Source organism: Vipera berus (assembly GCF_964194415.1).
Source record: "Vipera berus genome assembly, chromosome: 6".
NCBI lineage: Eukaryota > Metazoa > Chordata > Lepidosauria > Squamata > Viperidae > Vipera > Vipera berus.
In genome coordinates, this window is record NC_138208.1 from 624142 (window position 1) to 643600 (window position 19459).

At 46.7% G+C, this 19459-nt stretch overlaps 1 protein-coding gene across 2 annotated transcripts in view; it reads left to right on the top strand.

The window, feature by feature from the left end:
- Positions 1 to 2069: 2069 nt before the first annotated feature.
- Positions 2070 to 19459, top strand: part of PPARA (peroxisome proliferator activated receptor alpha) — a 29287-nt gene continuing 11897 nt past the window's right edge. Inside the window, exons 1-4 of one of the 2 annotated variants that reach the window (XM_081331526.1) lie at positions 2070 to 2201; positions 13100 to 13337; positions 15818 to 15978; positions 17649 to 17787. In XM_081331526.1, coding sequence (XP_081187652.1) covers positions 13232 to 13337; positions 15818 to 15978; positions 17649 to 17787 — 406 coding nt within the window. In that variant the 5' untranslated portion in view covers positions 2070 to 2201; positions 13100 to 13231. The remainder of the gene's footprint in view (positions 2202 to 13099; positions 13338 to 15817; positions 15979 to 17648; positions 17788 to 19459) is intronic. The other variant, XM_081331527.1, reaches the window with a different exon arrangement.

The following is a 19459-nucleotide window of genomic DNA, read 5'->3' on the forward strand; positions in this document are numbered from 1 at the left end:
CTCAAGATTGTAATTATGTATGGCTAAGAGCTCCTTCAAAAAGGGTAATTTATTTTCATATAAAGATGTAGGATCTTTTTGCATGAATTCATCTTTGAAAATGCAAACTGCTCCATCCATTGTGCTAAATATGTGTTGACTGAGCCAACTCTGGTTGAATTCACACTTTGTTCTAGACTGTTATGATACTTTACAACTCAGTATTTAAGTCTAAACCAAAGAAATTGCTGTATTAGTATGCCTAGGAACCTGGTAGTAGTTGTTTTAGTTTTCGATCTACAGACTAGGTTTCTCGAACTACAGACTAGGTTTCTCCGTAGAGCTAAGCTATGATGCAGTTTGCATACTGTTTGAATCCAGTTGCAAACCATTGTTTATAGCGTAGCTGGTTGCTCAAATTCATCAGGTTTGGACTAGTTTATTTACTTGTTCAACTTCTGTGGCCACCCACTCGCCAAGCCAGTAGCCATGCCTTCCTCAACACTGCATAAATTAGACTTGCATGAGGATGCCACCTTAAAATCAGTCTAACATCTAGCCGGGTCTTGTTTGCATTCTGCAGCCACTCCCCTTCTCACTCCCTGGATAATTACTCCTCTCTTGCCGCCTCCCTCGGCTGCAGGTGGGTGTTTTGGCTTGGCAGCAACCGTAACAGTAATTGCAGCAGCAAGACGACATGCCCAAATTGGGGCGATTGAGCTTCCTTCATGACGGTTCATGTCAGAAGACATATTTCATCGCTTCAGTTTCTGTCAGCCAAATTGTGTTACGGTGTGGTACGTGTTGCGACTGGTACTGAGGGAGTCCTGGGCACCTCGGAAAGCTCTCGTATCCATCCGGTTAGGGTGGCCCTTGATTTACGCTCACAAGTGAGCCCAGTGTTTCTGTGGCTAAGTGAAACCTTGGTAAGTGAATTTTGGCCCATCTTCTTGCCACCCTTCAGTGAATTACTGCAGTTGTTAAGTTAGCACCGCGGTTGTTAAGGGAAGCTCTCTTCATCTATTGACTTTGCTTGTAAGAAGGTTGATCGGGACGCTGCGACCGTCATAAATATGAATCAGTTGCCAGGCCTCTGAATTTTGATCCCGTGACCTCGTGGATGCTGCAACGGTCATAAGTGTGAAAAATGGTCATAAGTCACTTTTTTTTAGTGCAACTTTTAATGGTCACTAAATGAACTGAGGACTACTTGAAAAGTTTTTTCTTGCCACGGAAGTAAAAGTAATCTGTACATCAGGGAAACAAATAACAGCAATATTTTTCAGAAATTTCCATTTCCCCTCCCTTTAAAGGGAACTCAAATGTAGGTCCGTGGCCCCATTTGCAACCGGGCCGCAGGAGTGGCGGGCGAGCGCGTGTGTGCACAGCTCTACTTGCACGAGTGACGGGTGAGCGTGGGTGTGCACGCAGCTCCGCTTGCGTGAATGAGGGGCATTTGTGCTTGTTTGCACAAGCCCATTTGTGCAGGCGCAGGTGCCCGCCGTCCGTGAGCACCTACGCCTTCTCTCGGAAAGGTTTGGGATCGCCGATGTGAAATGGAAAGGAAAAAGATAGCTGAAAGTGAGCTCAGATGAACGGTGTCGATTTGAGAGGGGAGCTGCTGGAACAGATGCCCTCTGGGTGCCTCAGAGGAACCCCGCATTCCAAGACCATCTTTAGGCACCCCCGCATTGCTCTGGGTGACTTAGGGAGAGAAAGGGAAATGCAGTTGGATAACATTCAGGCTTTATTAAATTTTAAATCTATTTAAAGGCGTGATTGCTATTTATAGTGGTGACCACTTAGTTAAAACTGTAGCATGTCCGTATATCTTCGTTTGAAAATCACCAAAACCTTTGAACCCTCTCTCTGATCTGACACAAAAAAGGCGCGTCGTTTATGCAGAAACTTTGGACAAATGAACAGCAGTGAATTCGCCCTTGATCTTTACTATCTAATAGGACAAGCAATTTATCTATTAATGAGTAAATTTTATTTGGGTTGCTACGTTTTTTTCTTAGAATAGACAAATTCCAGGTGTATTTGTGCAACTTAACCACATGTGAACCCTGTTATTTTTATTCTGTTTAAGGTGGAAGTAGAAGCAGTCCAGAATTCTTGGTGGATCTGCCAGCAACAAGCAAATGCACCTATATAATGGCAGAGAAACAAAAAGTGGACACATTTTCTACTTCTAGTTTTCCAAAAACCTGTCAGAAATGGTAGGTACAATTTATAATTAACATACCCTGGGAATTTCCCAGTCTTGAATGTCCAAAATAGGGAAAGTCGTAAAGTACCGTTCTGTTTGTGTTAGGCCCCTTGGTTCTTTGTTTGGAGGCTGGGACCCATGAGCTGATGGTAATTTTTCCCCCCTCCCATTGCTCAATCTTACAAGAATTAAAAATGTAAAGTGCACACATCAGTAACCCACTTTCATTATGGGATATTGAAGTCTGATCCTTAAATTTCATTTCAGAAATTGCTGGCTGCCTATATGCCTTGAAAGCTGCATATTACATGTTATTTGAAGGGTTGTTTGCTTTGGTTTTAACCCAAAACCTATTTGCTGAAGTGTGCCTCTGCAGAGAGATCTTTTCCCAGAGTTGACTCAATGATCGCTTATATTTTTAGAATGAGGACAATCTGGGTCAGTAGGCATTGCCTCTTCATGCTGGAAATGTTAATTACAAGGCTAAAGAAGGAATGTGTGTGAAGTTTCCTTCCTGAGCCAAAATTTTGTGATTCAGGAAAGGAACGTTTCTGAGCATTGTAGAAGACTGGGAACACAGAACGGTTTCTAGTTCAGGCAATTCATCTCTGGATGCTGCCTGGTCTGGAGGAAGCTCCACGTAGCTTGAGGAGGAGAAAAGAACTTTCTGGAATTTTCCAAAACCTTCCTAAACCTGTGAGCTTTTCCTATCTCTGCATATGGAATTATTATTCCTCTGATTCAGTTTTCATGGTTCTCAGTGATACTGTATTCTCCAGCCGTACATAGCTGGGCTGTGAATCAAGTCATCTGTGTAGTTCGCTTGGTTTAAAATATCCTGTGATCTACTTTTAGGGGCGTTGAATAGGGTGGTCTTGGCATGTAAATTGGGACGTGGTGTGACCATCTGGTTCTTTGCTAACTCTGAGTTAGACTGCTTGAGGGGAGGAACAGCACTGCCGGGACTGGAAATGTTTGGCTGGAGTCGTTAAATGACCAGTGACTGGCTATTCTCAGCCTGATCATCTCTAAGGCTGTCCACAGAATCCACCCCTTGCCCAGTGGCCCTTTGGGATGAGAGACTGGGTCCATGTGTTGCTCTAAACCCTGGGCATCCTGCTGTTTCCTCTTAGCAAGCTGTGGTTCCAAATCATGGCTTACGACTTAGCATTTTGTGCAAACCAAACCATTTATGCAGGGAACTATCCAAATGATGGCTGTACCAGAGAGTGATAAGGAGAGAGTGGATCTTGTGGGTTGTCTGGGGGGCCTTCTGTAACTTTGGCAATGGCGTCTGTCTGGACGCCTGGGACGATGGGGGCCTGGAGACGGGCGTCTAGTCCTTTCTGAGGGGGCCTTCCTGGTGGGCGCACGCAGGGAGGTCCTGCCGCACCCGTGGTTACTCCAGGGTTTGCTGCATTTTGGAAATCCTCCAGGAGTCACCGTCAGGGCTTGTGGGGGCGGGTGGGGGTTGCCCAACTCTGACTGGTGTGCCAGTTGCATATCATTGTAGACTAAGAGGCCGCAACAGTAATGACTCATCTTCAACAAAGAATGGATAGACAGTACGAAACACTGCAAGTTGATGCTCAGCTGGTCCAGCTGCTAAGTGGGGCTGGTATATTCAGCAGTGCTAACACTTAAGAGGCAATTGTTGCATTAGTTATGACGTGTCTCTGGGTCTGAACCAAAGGGCCGGTTAGCACCCTTAAAGCCTCAGATGGCTTTGCAGCCAGCTAAATGTGGGCCTGCCCCACCCGGATGCATTCTGTCCCGTGCAATCACCGGAGGAAGGTGTGCTGGTGGCCTCTGTCCCATGAGAGGTGGGACACACTTTCTCGGAAGCAGCTCCCACCAGCCACGCGAGGTAAGGAATGTCCCAACCTCCTGGCCTTGATTAAGACTTTAACAAGTCTACTGTTCCACTGGCCACGTGGGCGCTGATGATCCAAGGACTGCCTGGGTCAGGAGAAGGAGATTTTTTTTTTTACCGGTTCTGTTAAGTTGTGAACAGAAATAGGCTGAAATGTTGCAATAGGCAGCCTAAGAACAACTGACCGACTTGACTTGGGCCAGGTGTGGTTACGTTTTTAAGTTGTGCTGTACAGATGAGAATAATTAAAATCACTGTCCTCCTGTCTGCCAGAGCTGCTGAAGCACAGAAAGGCTGTCATGTTGTGTTTTCTGAGGCGGAAACAGCGCAATATTACAGCAACGGTTCAGATTCCACCTTGAGTAACGGCTGCTAGAATGTTGATCATGGGCTGTAAATAGTGGTTTGGTTGTTTGCAACACGACCCATAAATCCACATTTGGGTTGTATATTCCTCTAATGTGGTTTTTATGATAGAGGGATATTAGCCCTTATTAACAGGTTTGAAGATATCCACACGTGCGTCTTAAGTAGCTGATTTCTTGCTTCAGCAAACTTCATGCATGCAGATGTCTTGCAAGAAATAGAGAAAGCCCGGGAAAGAGACACTGGCCCATTTTTCTGCTCAACCAAAAGGAATTTGTTCTCGTGTCACTCCTTCCAGAAACAGAGATCAGTTCCACTCTGGCTTTTCAACTTGTAAATAACTGTGGCCTGTTTGTGTGTTTCGCAATGAATCTGGTAGGAGCCTGCAGCTGCGGGCAGATACAGAGCAGCCGGGAGGAGGTGAGCTGCAGATGGAGGGGCTGCCCTGACCCCCCCTTAAAGGAGGGGGAGGAGCAGCTGGGAGGACGAGGAGACCCCTGGGGTCCTGAACGGTCCTTGTGCCTACAAGATGCCGGTTGGGCAAGACGCCAAAGAAAGCGGGGTGGAAGAAACGGACAGCCCTTTGTCCAGAATATAGTACGGGGTCTCCTGCTGGAGCAGGGCCCTGGACTGGAGAAGCCCACCGACTCAGTTATTCTGTAATAACGGAGGAAGGAACTCCAGAGGGCGTTCGGATATTATTTGTGCAATCTTCACGACTGTGTCAGAGAACTGGCTTCTCCTCCTTCCAGGATGTGCTTCCAGCTTCCTCATCTGGCAGTTCTTCGTGGTCTCGCATCCAAACTTTAATTAGGACCAACCCACATTCGCCTCTGAGACTGGCCCAGTTGGCCGACGGCTGCCTCTTGTTGACGTGCCAATTAGGGCAATACACCCTCACACAAGGGTGTCCTCTACAAGACTAATGCCCCCCCCGCCCACCCAGTGAGAAGTGCAACAAAGGAGAGAATCTGATAGGGGCACAAGATGCCTTAGTTCCTGTTGCTGAAGTTCTCACTGTTTAAAAGAGGGAGGTGGTTGTGTGGAAACTGACAGCAGATCCAATTATGTATTTCTAAAAAAGCACATAATGGCTTATTTGGTGCAATTTTAAGCACCAATTTTAAGCAATTTTAATTCCCTTAACGTGCCTGTATTTCAACTCTTTGACACAGTCTGCTGGGAAGCAAGTTGTGTGTGTTCCCCATTTCTCATTTTAGCTTTTCTGAACAAGAGTCATTCACGGTAAACCTCCGCCTGAATGGAGGGCAGGAGGGGTTCTTGTGGTGGCAAATATAGGGACGAGGCAGCGATGGGGAGGGAGTGCGGCTTTCGTAAGCGGAGATAAGAGTTTGAATTGGGCCAGGCTGTCACGGGCAGAGCCTGGGGATGGTGGAAGCCCAAGTCCCTGCCGGGCACCGGCTTGTGGAAAGCTGCTTCAGAGGACCCAGTGGGAAAGAGGACGGGATCTCCGAGCTCGTCTCTCTGGAAAAAGAATCCACGCAATTCTGGGACAGAAACCTAGGGCTGAAGTTGTGCCGCGTATTTCCAGAAATCAAACCTGGCATGGAAGTGGTAAAGCTTGGCCATCTCAGACCGGATGCTATCCTTGAATCTCCGTTTTGGTCAAAAGTCCTACATGAAAAGTGAATATTTAACTACTTCTCCAAGGGCAGCCTGGCGTCTCTCTTATTGGAACCTAAGATTAGAAGGCTGGAAAACAACCGCCCAGATGTCACGGGGGGGGGGGCTGGCCTCCAGCTTGAATGGGGTTTAGTAAAAATCAGGTGCGCCTTTTCAGCAAATGGTGAGGAAAGCTTGTTAACTCTTCTTGGAAGTAGACTGATAATGTGCTTCCTTTGATTTGGGATTATTGCGTCGTAAGAAACCAATAACGGTGGGCTTTCAAACCTAATTTCTGGTTTAGTGTGACATTACACTAAATCACAGCTTTATCAGCAAACGGATGGCTGATCTGGTTTAGCACACGTGCCTTCTGACATGTTAGTGTGGGCAGTAATGCATATATTTTTTTATAGGGAAAAGAAGCGAAGACATCCACTCATGTTAGGAATAAACTCTCATTGCAGCCTCGCTCGATGTTTAAGACAGCGTTCTGGCTTATTTTGCAGCATTGCCTCCATGCTTTGAAGTTGGCAGGAGGGTAGGAAATAATAGCTCAAATAATTGCTAGACTAAAATTGTTGTGCAAAATTGTGACTGTGATTCGTAGGCTACATTAAAAGGAGTAGCCCTCACGCACATGTTTATGCTGGGCCTGATGGTGGAGGGAGGGGCTCCCTCCCCACCCTAACGTTCGCTCCTTTTCATCAGATTTGAGGGCTTTAAGGGATTAAGCTCACAGCCAGTAATTTGAAGAAACACTGAATTAAAATGATTTGTTGAAGCATACCTCATTTGTTAACGGCATGTTCTACTAAAATACTTCCTCACTTCTACCTAAATCACAAGCTAGAATTAACCCTCCCCCTCCTGCCAGCAGCAGCATTCACCGCATCTGTATGTGCACTTCGGGACAAAGAGTTTTAAGCTTTCGAAAATAATAAGCTGCATGAGTTGACTCAGAAAATCGTATTTTCCCTTTTTGTCGGCATCCAAAGAAAAACGTGGCTGCAAAATGGATGAACTCAAAACGGTCGTATTCACTTGCCCAACAGGAAAATTGTCACAGCACTTGGCAGGGGGGTCTTCAGCCGTGGCCCTTTGATGACTTCTGGACTTCAGCTCCCAGAATTCCCCAGCCAGCGGGCCTGGCTTTGAAGACCCCCCGGCCTACCGCTTTCTTGCATTTGATGACTTGGCCGAGGTTTCTCAGGGTTTTTTAAACCTTTTTTCTTCTTGATGTGGAAGGATTTCATTCTGCTTTATTTCCTTTCCAACAGTAAATTGGTTTTGACAATAAAGAGGGGGGGGGGTAGGGGGGAAGGAAGGAAGGAAGGAAGTCTGTCTCTCTGTCAAACGATTCAAATAGCTCTATCCATTTGAAGACTTAAAAACTGCTCAGTCAGATCCCCTTTCCCCCCTAGCAGCAACCACGTGGGGTGGGTTGGTCTGAGAGGGCCCAAAGTCCTCCAGCTGGCATTCAGCCAAGGAAGGAAGGCAGGCGGGAGGAGAACTTCTGATTTCTAGGCCAGCCGCTTCACCCCCACACCAAACTGGCTTCCTTCAACTCTTCACAGCCGATTGACCTCTTTGAAGTGGCCCTGACAAGGGACGTGCAGTTGCTCTCTGAGGCCCGGCAAGACTTCTGCTTGGCTTCTGATTTGTGTTTCCTCGTCAGCCTTTATTCCCCCTTCCCAGTGACCACGAGCATCATTTCAATTAAAACGAGGCTTTCCCTGGCTGCAGAAGGAACGGTCACCGATCCTTTTGCAGCATCCCTCCCCCTCTTCGTAGATGGACAGCTTTTCTCCCCAGATATTCCAGTAAAATTATGCCAATTCAGGGGTCTTCCAACCTGGTCCTTTGATGACTCGTGGACTTCAACTCCCAGAATGCCTGGCTGAGGAATTCTGGGAGTTGAAGTCCACGAGTCATCAAAGGGCCCAGTTGGAAGACCCCTGGATTAATTGTTGCTCCCTTCTCCCCAAACGCCGGTCCTATTCTTTTTTTTTTATTGAAAAGTTTTACAAATAAATGCTTATCTATCTCCTTTCCCGGGTGGGTCGGGAACCACATGCTCTGGTTTCATTCAGGACTGGAGCTGGGAAGGCTTTGAGCAGCAACACCTGTATTGTTCTTGTGATTGTAGCGAAAACTCCCTGGACTCCTCTTGACTCAGCAAATGAAAGCCACCTTCACGGGCATCTCGGCTGACCTGAGGAGGCTCTGCCGGTGAACGAGGCCTCGACGGTTTGGGAGGGTCACCTCAGGAGTGTCCGCGAGAGCCGGTTTGGCCTAGCGGTGAAGGCAGCGGCTGGAAACCGGGAGATGGGGAATTCTAGTTCTGCCTTATTAGCCGTGAAAGCCGGCTGGGTGTCTGGGCCGGTCACTCTCGGCCCAACCTTCCTGACAGGGTTGTTGTTGTTGTTTGTGGGGAAAAGAGGAGGAAGGAGGAACATTAGGTATGTTTGCTGTCCTGAGTTAGTTATGAAAATAAATAATATGATATTAATAATTAATATTGATAAATAATAAGGCGAGATTGAAAATTAAAAAATAGTTGCTGGAAGGTGGTTCTGTGCCCAGAGTTCAACAGCATTGATTGGCAGGCGTCTCTGGGGCTTGGCCTACTCAAAAACTGAGCTGTGAACCAACAGGAGGATAACAAGGCCCTGGATAGTGAGTGTTCAGAAAGGGCATCACAACATGTGTGCCCTCGGCAATGTGTGGGCTGTTCTGATCAGTAATATTTCCCAAGTAACACACACACACACACCCCAGGGATGGTGAGTATCAGACTCTTTGCTGCAATTCCACACCTGTGCACAGAAGGAGATAAAAGTCAAAGACGACTTTGAGTTGAGCTCGGCTCCCCAGGCCTTCGTGGACTTGGAGCCCGTTTCGTTTTCTCGGCAACGGGGCGGGAGGAATGGGCCTTCCCTCCCCCTGTGTCTTTTTGACTCGGCAGTCTAGCTTGCAGCCTTGGGATGCCTCCCACTCAACCAATAAGAAACTTTGACCTTGCTTAATTTTTCCTTTCAAGGTCAGCTAAGGTGGTGCCACCCGGCCTGGCTTAGAAGAAGGAGAACTGCCCTGCCTGTTAACAGAGTTAGCTTTGTTAATGAGTCTGGGGTGGTTCTGTATTTCAAGCGTTGTTTGCTAGTTCCGAAAGGGGAGAAATAGCCGTTGAATTTTCTGGCCTGCTTGAAGGCTGCACGTCACAGGATCTCAGTCAGACACACCTGACTTTCCAGTACTAGAATAGCAGTTCCATGCACTCCGGGCCACGCTCTGCCCTCTTTAAATCTACAAGGCAGGCTGACGGGGAGGGATTAGCTAAATCCTGCCCGGTTCTCACTGCCCTCCCTTCTCACGCCGATTGCCCTTCTCTGTGGGCGGACTCTGCGCTTGAAGGTCTGCCGGTCATCAGGGGCTTTGTAACAATCCCTCTCGAGCGTCTTTGGATCCAGCTGAAAAGGGAGAAAATCCCCAGTCAGAGTCGCTCCTCGTCTGTTACTAACTGCTGCACAAGGGTCAGTCGGAGAATGGTAAATATTTTTATAGTAATTGATTTGCTGATATTATTGCGCGTGCTTTCCTTCACTGTCTTATTTTTACAGGTGGTCCTTAAATCATGATTGGGACTAGAAGTTTGGTCACTAAGCAGTGTGGTTGTTAAGCAAGTCATCCTGTGACCAGATCCAATGTTACAATAGTTTTTACTGCCGCCATTAAGCGAATCACGCGGTGAAGGGAATCCAGCTCCCCCTTTCGACTTTGCTTGTTGGAAACTGGCTGAGGAAGCCGGAAAGTGGGATTGGGTGACTGCAGGACGTTGCAACCGGTCATAAATGTGAGCTGGTTGCCAAGCACCCAAATTTCAATCAGCTGACCAGACGGGTGGTGTGACCGTCATAACTTTGAGGAGATTCTCAGTCTTCCGGGTCATAGTTGTCCCAAAGCTGCTTTTTTTCCCAGGAGGCAACTGGGCTTCCTTATTTTTCTTTGAAGACATTTCGCTTCTCATCCAAGAAGCTTCTTCAGTTCTCTCATAAGTTACTCACTACTCAAGTGACCCTGAGGAGACAGGCCTCCCTCCAAGTGGCCTCAGGGACCCCCTGAAAGAAGGCAAATGAGCAGCTGTCTGCAAGGAGTATAAATCCTTCTGTTCCCCACCATCCGGTCAGAGCTGAGGAAGCCTCTCGGGTGAGAAGAGAAACGTCTTCAAGGGAAAAACAAAGGAAGTCCAGTTGCCTCCTGAAAAAAAAGCAGCTTTAGGAAACTTTGAGGACAGATTCTGTTCTCAGTGCTGTTGTAACTCCAAGTGTGAAATGTTTGTAAGTCTATTGTACTTATTGTACTTTCTCTTTTATAAACTACTTGGACAAAGTTGTTGGATTCCTAAATTAGTCAGTTTTTCTCATTATTTTCCTTTTCCCTTCCCTTTTAAAATTAGGTTTTCTAGGGGGATGTTAGCTAATCTTCAGCCCGGCGTGATCTGGTCTAGCTAGTTGAGGGAGCATTTTGTAAGTCAGAAGAAAATCTTACCCCGTTCTGAGTTAGAGCTATATTGGAGGTGGAAGGTAGGAGTAGTGCTTCCAGCAGGTCCTGTACAAGGCAACCATGGGCATACTTGTTCCTTAACTTTGTGTGCCAGCCTTTCATAGACTGATACATGAAGGACTCTGTGTATCTCTGGAGTAGTGGGAATCTTTGCAGGCAATACTTTTGTCAAAGAACATTCCCTATTTCTTCTGTTTTTAAATGTTATTGTGTTTCCCTCTGCAGAGGGCAATTTCTTTGTCTCCTAGCGTAGTTTACAGTCCTGTACTTCTGGGATGTTTGTGCTGCTATGTGATCAGTCTTCTTAACCTTATTTTATATTATCTTAATCAAAGTCCCGTGCTCTTGTCCTACTTTAGCTTGAAAGTGAGATTTTTTTGGACGTATCTAGTCCTTTGTAAAAGCAAATCTTCGCTCATGCTCCCAGGCTTCTTGAGCTTGCTGGGACTGGATTCAAGAGAGACACAGGGTTGTGTTACAGATGTTGGATCTTGCTGCATGTCGTATCCTGCACGGGAAGAGATGCTCTGTGAGAGCATCCGAGCTTCAAAATTATTTGGGTTTCACCTGTATATAGAGCTGATTTTGCAAAGTACCGTCTAAAAGAAAGTCTGCTTATCTAGGAAATTAACATAAAGAACAGAAACAGCAACGAGATGACTTTTCCGGTCGTAGGCATCTTCAGTGATAGGACTGTTGCCAGTACCTCTAGATTAAGAGTTTTCATAGGTGCTCAGAATGCTTTTGTTCCCACATGTAGTAACAAAAGAGAAGACTGAAATGAAATACTTCTTTAAAACAATCCGTGCACCGCTAGAGGTGAGTCATCAGAAAGTCCTGTTCTAATAAATATCAGCAAGAGTAACTCTTTGGTGATGCTCTTCCTTGAGATTCAGTCGTACAACTTTCTTGATTCCTTCACAGCAGAGGTGGGGAATTATAGCCCCTTTATGACTTGTGGACTTCAACTCCCAAAATTCCAGCCGTGCTGGCTCAGGAATTCTGGGAGTTGAAGTCCACAAGTCATAAAGGGGCCTCGGTTCCCCACCCTTGCTTTACGGGGAAAGCCAACTCAAGTAGTAAAAAGAAGACCTTCGCTCTGCTTAATATGTCCAGGTGAGGGATTACACATGAGAAGCAAAGAGCCATATTAAGTCCCCTCGTACCCAGCCATTAAACATTAGAGACGGCAAGTAAGGTGGGGAATCGGGAAAGAAGAAAGGAAAATGGATCCCCTCTGGCAATTTGGCAGGAATGTGCTGTGGGGAAGGGATTTTTAACCTATGCCGAGGCTTCTGTTTATGTCATGGCTGATCCAGCCTTCTTTGCCACCCGGGACTACAGCTTTTTTTTTTATGTTTTAGCCTGCAGGGAGGGCAAATCTTGATGGGGAGGGTGAGGCATCGTTTTTGGAGAGGGTTAAGGGTGGATGACGTTAGCCTTGCTGGGAGTCGAGACACCTATTTTGTACTTGAAAAGCCCCCCCCTCAAAAAAAAAGATCAGCTTACTTAGACTTTCCCCAAAGCTTTGTTTTTGGCCCCACAGGGCCTCAGAACGGGCACCAGCAAATGTGTGTTGCTTCTTCCAGACTTAACTGATGTTAATAATGTCTGTGCTGGCATTGCCTTGGCAGAGAGCTGCAGAATGGTGGTGAAATAAACAGGGCCCCGGGTCTCCCTCTGAAGCCCCACCCTTACTGGGCAGGGATGGGAATGTCTTGACCCATACGCTCTACGGAAGACTAACACGTCTGTTCTCTTCTGTTCATGAGCTGAATGCTTGCTTGGCAGGTTTTTCCCCAGCGAAGGGAGATGCTGGGATCCAGATTGCTCAAAGATGTTTGAAGGCAGCGCAGCTGAATTTCTCATGGGTTCTTGGGTTGAGGTTCTTCCTTCTAAATTAGTGTTTTTCAATCTCAGCAACTTTTAACATGGTGGACTTCGACTCCCAGAATTCCCTAGCTAGCATGCTGACTAAAGAATTCTGGGAATTCAAGTCCACCCATCTAAAAGTGGCCGAGGCTGAAAAACCCTGCTCTAAATGCATAGCAGGGGGTAACGTGCCAAAAATTGTACAAGTTATGGTGACTTTCCTGGGGGAGCATTTAAAAAGAGGATGTGTAGACTGAAGAAAAATCTGTTTGAGGCACTGTTTCAAAGATGTCCTGGTCAAAAGATAGACGCAATGCCAAGTTTTATTTCAGATTTGTTTTCACGTTTGAGCCATCGGAAATAGAGTCTGAGGTGGCACTTACAGGACCCAAAGTTCGCAGCCACAAGAAGGGGCATTTTTGTCTATTGCACATGAATCTTTGGATGTGTCATTTGCCTCAAGCCACTTCTGGAATTTTGTGGCCTCCAAAACACAGAGGGCCTTGTACGAGTAGACTTGGCCAAAACGCTCACGGACAAGGAGTAGAGAGGGTCACCCACCACAAAGGAATGGCTTAGTTTGCCTTGCGAAATCCCTGTTTGCCTTTCAGACATCTGACATGCTTATGGAAAGACTTGACCTCATCAAAATGGTGGACTTAGAGTACAGCCAGCTCTGCCCCTTCATTCCCTTAAAGGACTATCAAGATCCTCTTCCTTTATCTTAAGACATTTTGCAAGCGATGGAGAGCATGAAAGAACGTTCGCTGACTATAAGCGCGGAGAGCTCTGGAGCATTAACTGACTTCCAGTCGCTGGGAAACGGTTCAGACGGATCTGTCCATACAGGTAAAAACCTTTCAATTGTTATCAGATAATAAAAGATAAAGATGATGAAATTTAAATTCAGAGCACGGCCACCGCCTTTAATTTTATCTTGCATCATGTAGATAAATTTGTCTTAATGGCTTCAGAGGCAGCTCTGAAAAGCACGTGATAACCTAAAGAAGTTAACTGATGGGCATCATTTCACATTGTCTGTATTTTGTATAGATAAGGATTGCTTTAAGTGCTTTGTTTTCTAAATTCCCTAGGAAGAAACTAGATTTGGGGGGCTGGGATCCTTTTAGAAATAATTGTGCATGCTCTGAATTCAGACAGGAATGTTGGACTGTGTCACTTGTTACAATTAAGATTGTATGAAACTTGGAAATGCTCTGGAGCAATTTTTGTGATAGTAATTAGCATTCCTAAGTACGCACCCCCAGCCAGATCCCCCAAGCGGGCTGTACCCCATCCTATAAAGCCTGGTGTGCTTTTCATTTTGTTTGGAATTCTTTTTGAGAGAGGAAGAGACGAGGCTTAGAAAAGAAAGGCCAGATGCTGGTCAGAGCACAATTCCTACAGAAATATGGATCTGATATAGAACGAGGGGTCCTTGGCGCTCCGTGAACTTGGCTGTTTTCTTGCAAACGTATCACTACCCAAAGCAGGAAACGTCGCCAGTGCTGGAAGGCAAAGAGGTTTGCTCTCAAGATGCGCTGATGATGTTCCCTAGTTGGGTCATGAAAGGTCTGGAATTAAACAGCCCAGCTCAGGGAGCACCAAGGACGCCTCATCTCAATCCTGAGCTAATAAATATTCTTCTATATTGATACAGAATAAGACTTATTGGGAAGAAACCTGCATTTTTATCTCAGAAGGGTACCTGGCAGTGTCTTAAATTATTTCTTGTCATTTCAAGAATTCAGAGGAATTGAATTCAAATGAAGCAAAAAGGCCTTCTTTATACAAACTTTGCTTTCCAAGAGGGCGTTGGTGCATAAGGGTTCAAAAATGATATTTTCTCTTAACCTCTCGAACCTTGAACCAACGGCCTGGATCATACAGGAAGCCAGCTTCTTTGCTTCAGAGCGTAAGACAAAAACTAACGGATAAAGAAGAAAGATTAAGCTCTGGAGGGAGCTAAGTGTGAGCGACATAATAGGAAGCAGCCGGTCTGGGAAGGCGGTGGATCCCCTCAGCCGAGGCTTGGAAGCAGAAGACGTACATGGCCCTTCAGGGACGCCTCCGTCGTAGGTGCCCTGCCTTGGCGAGGCGACTTCTTCTCCCCGTGAACGTTCCCGCCTTGGCTCCTGGCTCCTGCTATCCAGACCTTTATTTGGGAGGGCTGGAGGGTTGATTTTCAGGACTGAAAAAGTGATGAAAGACACCTGCTGTCTTCCGGTATTTTGTGTTTCTCTTGTGACGCTATTTGTTGCTAAAGCAAGAAGGGGCAGTCCCACCCCGAGATTGTGCTTCAGAAAATATCCAAATTATGTATGGGGGGTGCGGACAGTGTTTGGCTTAAAAAGAAAACAAAAAAAGCGGGAATACTGGAAGATAAGTACTTACCCGTGAGTCCCCCCCCCCCCCCGGCTCTCTCAAATGGTGAAACTACAGCAGAGTTTTCCAGGATTGGGACCACCGTCTGTCAGCGCAGGGCCTTCTGCAGCTTGCTGGTGATTTAAGAGGCGCTGCTGCTTCAGCCCGCAATCTGAGAAAGAAAATATACGGAGGAGCAGCGGGAGAATTCAGTTCAGGCCTTCAGCTAGAGATGGGAAGCGACACACCTGTCAGACTCTGGGTTCCTCCTTCCAACAGTTCTTTTGCTTTGCTGTCTGTCTGCCTTTTCTGCTTCACCAGCACCGCCGGCGGCTGAAGTTGCCCTCGGTAGGGCTCACTTCCACCATCACCTGCCTGAGTTTGCACTGAGATATTGCTCGCCCTCTTTTCTCTCTTCTTCCTAGAAGCCCCCAGCACTCCCAGGCAGCTGATGGCTTTGAAAACCTTCCCTTCCTCTGGAGACTTTTTCTGAGGGGACACGGGATGTCTGTGTCCCTCCATTTCCGATTCCTGCCTCTTGAACATCTAGAGCAGAGATCCCCAACCTTTGGGGCACCGGGGACCGGTTCCGTGGAGGGAGGGTTTTCCGCGGACCGGAGGGTGTGTGTGGTTTTGTGTGCTGCCTGCATCCTGTGGATGGAGCTTTGCTTCTTTGTGCGGCCCAGTTGCTGGCAGGCCACGGACCGGTACTGGTCCACGGACCGGAGGTTGGGGGCCCCTGATCTAGAGCTGTGGTCGGGAACTAGGGCCCTTTTATGACTTGTGGACTTCAACTCCCAGGTTGGCTGGCTGAGGGATTCTGGGAGTTGAAGTCCTCAGGTCATAAAAGGGCCACAGTCCCCCACCCTGGTCTAGAGTGTCACGTTGGCTAGAACTACTCAGAGAACAGGCTTCCAGGTAAGTGGACGGGGATGACGAAAGCTTCCTCCTTCTTCCCTTGTCAGATTCTCTCTCGCCAGCCTCAAGCCCCTCGTCTGTGAATCTCACCGCTCTTCCGAGTAGCCGAGAGGAGCTCCCCAATGTGGCCTTAAACATTGAATGTAGAATCTGTGGAGACAAAGCGTCGGGCTATCACTACGGAGTCCATGCTTGCGAAGGTTGCAAGGTAAGGGTTTAGCTGGGGTTTTTTTTCCACAGTGGCACTAAACATTATGGGAAGCTTGTATGATAGCATAAGAGAGCAGAGCTATTGAAAAGAATAAAAATGAGATTCCCCTTCATTGTGCAGAACATACTTTGTGGAGAATGTAAGTTGTTTTGTGGACACGCAGCTATCCAAACAGTTTAAGGGACCTTAGGGCATTTTTCCTTTCCAGGTAGAACAATCCCTATTTCTTAACGATGTCCTACAATATCTGCATTTTCCAGGAATGTAGCGGGCATGTCGGAAAGGAGGGGGTTTAGCTGTTTACTAATAGGTTGTCCCCATGTGATTGGATTTGTGACCTTTGAAACTATGTCTGGAAAAGCTGGAAGCAGATTAAGGTCCTGAAAAATGTTGATTTTGGACCTATCGATAATGCAGAAACTGCTCACTAGAGTAAGAACGGGGCCTCTTAAAAAGCCCCGGGATCTGCTGACATTTCACAAAGTAAAAAGGTGTGTCTGACCTCCTCTACCAATACAACTCTGAAGGAGTTCTCGACTTAATGACCACAATTGGGCCAGAATTTCCATTGCTAAGCAAGGTGGTTGTTAAGTGAGTCACACCTGATTTTACCACCTTTTTTGCCATGGGGAATTGCACAGTCATTAAGCAGATCCCGCTTCTCCCGTTTGCTTGCCAGAGCTGGCTGAGAAGGTCACAAGCGACAATCCTGGGACCCTAGAAGGCTGTAACCGTCCTAAATACAGGCTGGTTGCCAAGCAACCAAATTTTGATCACATGACCGTGGGGAGGCTACGACGGTTGTACATTGGAGGGCCGGTCATAAGGCACCTTTTTCAGTGCCATTGGAACTTTGAACGCTCGCTAAGTGATTGGTTGTAAGTTGGGAACTACCTGTATGTGAAATACTCAAAAAAAAGTATTATTGTTCTTGTATGATGACGACTTTAGCATTTTCCATGATGATGGGATATTTCTTTAATGTAAACTGGTCACCACGATATGAAAAAGATGTTCAGACTCTGGAAAGAGTGCAGAGAAGAGCAACAACGATGATCAGGGGACTGGAGGATAAAACATACAAGGAACGGTTGCTGGAATTGGGAATGTCCAGTTTAACGAAGAGAAGAGTGAGGGGTGACATGATAGCAGTCTTCCAGTATCTCAGGGGTGGCCCCAAAGAAGAGGGAGTCAAGCTATTCTCCAAAGTGCCCGAAGGCAGGAGAAGAAGCAACGGAGGGAAACTCATCAAGGAGAGAAGCAACCTGGAATTAAGGAGAAACTTCCTGACAGAACAATTAACCAGTGGAACCACCTGCCTCCAGAAGCTGTGAATGCTCCAACATTGGAAGTTTTTAAGAAGAGACTGGCCAGCCACTTGTCTGAAATGGTATAAGGTCTCCTGCCTGAGCAGGGGGTTGGACTAGATGACCTCCAAGGTCCCTTCCAAGTCTCTCATCCTGTTATATTCTGTTATATACCACTTTACATTTTTATTCTGTGTGTCTCTCCCAAGCCAAACTCTAGCCTAGCTGTATTTACTTCCTATAGTGCAGTGCTCTTACTAGAGGTTGTGCTTAAAACGGCACCATCCGTCCCCTTGGAAGATGACCGGTCCCCCTTTCCGAGTATTCACGTTTTCTCTCCTGACCCGCTCTTGTCCTCAGGGCTTTTTCAGGCGAACAATCAGGCTAAAACTTATCTACGACCGATGTGATCGCAACTGCAAAATCCAGAAGAAGAACCGAAACAAGTGCCAATACTGCCGTTTCCAGAAGTGCCTCTCCGTTGGGATGTCTCATAATGGTAGGTAAGGTGTCCGTCCGTTTGAGGGGGCCGTGGGAATTCTCCCCTCGGGCAGAGCCGAAGGGGCCGGAGCTGCTTTGCCATTGGTTCTGCTGAAGGGAGCTCGGTGCAAACGCAGTGATGCCCTTGCACAAACATTTTTGCAACATTTGGTTAATAGGTAACTCTGCACAAATGTGATACATTAACATATATGTCATGGCGTTTTGTTTAGTACTTTTTCCTCCCATTTATGTTCTTCGAATATAGTAATGCACTAAACTGAGAGTGCGTGGGATGCTTTTTTCTTCAATTGAGCAATTGCAAACTTGATACGGAATGAAGTCCTTGCTGTGTCATGACCCAGCAACAGCAACTAAATCCTAGCTGGCCTTGAGCCACGTCTTTATTGCAGGGGAGGAAAAGTCCGATGACATCTCCCAGATGCGTAATCGTTCTGTTTTTCCTTCCTCAAGATACTTCTGTGTACAAATCGGTGCAGCACAGGTCTTATTTTCGGTCTCCTGGTTGCCATGGTCTGTAAAACCTGGATATAGATCCTTAGATTTATTTTAAGTTTCTCAGACTGCCCAAGGAGCTGCTGATCCACAACTACAGGGGAATTACTGAGACTCTCATTTGCACCTCTGTAACTGCCTGGTTTGGCACAGCAACCAAACAAGGCGGACACAGACTCCAACGGATAGTTAGGACTGAGGGTGTGTGGCGGGGTGGGGGGGAACCAACTGCAGCCAGCCTGCCTTCCACTGAGGACCTGTATCCTGCACGGGCCAGAAAGAGGGCTGAGAAAATGTCTGCAGACCCCTCACCTCCTGGTTTCAACGCCTTCCCTCCAGGCGACGCTGCAGGGCGTTGCAGGCCAAAACATCCAGAGACAAAGACAGCTTCTCCCCCCAAAACCGTCACTCTGCTAAACCACCAATTCCCACAACCCCCTCTGTGCCCTGGGATGTCAGACCACCTAGCAGGGGGCTGTATTACCTATTCTCATCTGTTCCTCTTTCCTAGGCTTCTTTTGACTATAACTGTGTTATTTGTCTCTCGTGAGTTAGGCTGATTGCCTCCACTTAGCATCCTATTACGATTTACGTTGTTTGCTTATTTAGTATCCTATGACTATCACTGATTTATGATGATTGCATTTTATGGTTATGACCCGAGATTTATCTCTTGTTGCTTGTATGTACACTGAGAGCTTCTGCACCGGAGACACCTTCCTTGTGTGTGTCCAGTCACACTTGGCCAATGAAGAATATTCTGTTTTCTTCTGCTCTGTTTCCTCTGCCAGCGCAGAACCAACAGAGGCTACATTGTGAATCCCTCTTGGCTTGCAGGATTAGTCTAGCTTTATCTCATGGTCTGAGGAACAGTAAGATGCCTTAATCCTAAAGCAGAGGTGGCTCCGTGTTTTGTCTTAGAATTTCTTTCTGCCGGAGGGGTCTGACAAGAGTAGCCAATCCTTACTAAGGAATTCCTGGCACAACGTAACAGGTGTATCTGTTCCATAAATAAAGGTTTCAGACAAAGCAAAACACACACACAAACACACACACACACACACACCTCATAACTTCAGCTCTCAAGCATCAGTAACCATACTTTAGTTTGATGCAGGATTTTGAAACTTTAATACTAAAGAAATGTATTTAGTTATTTCTTCACAGATCTTCCC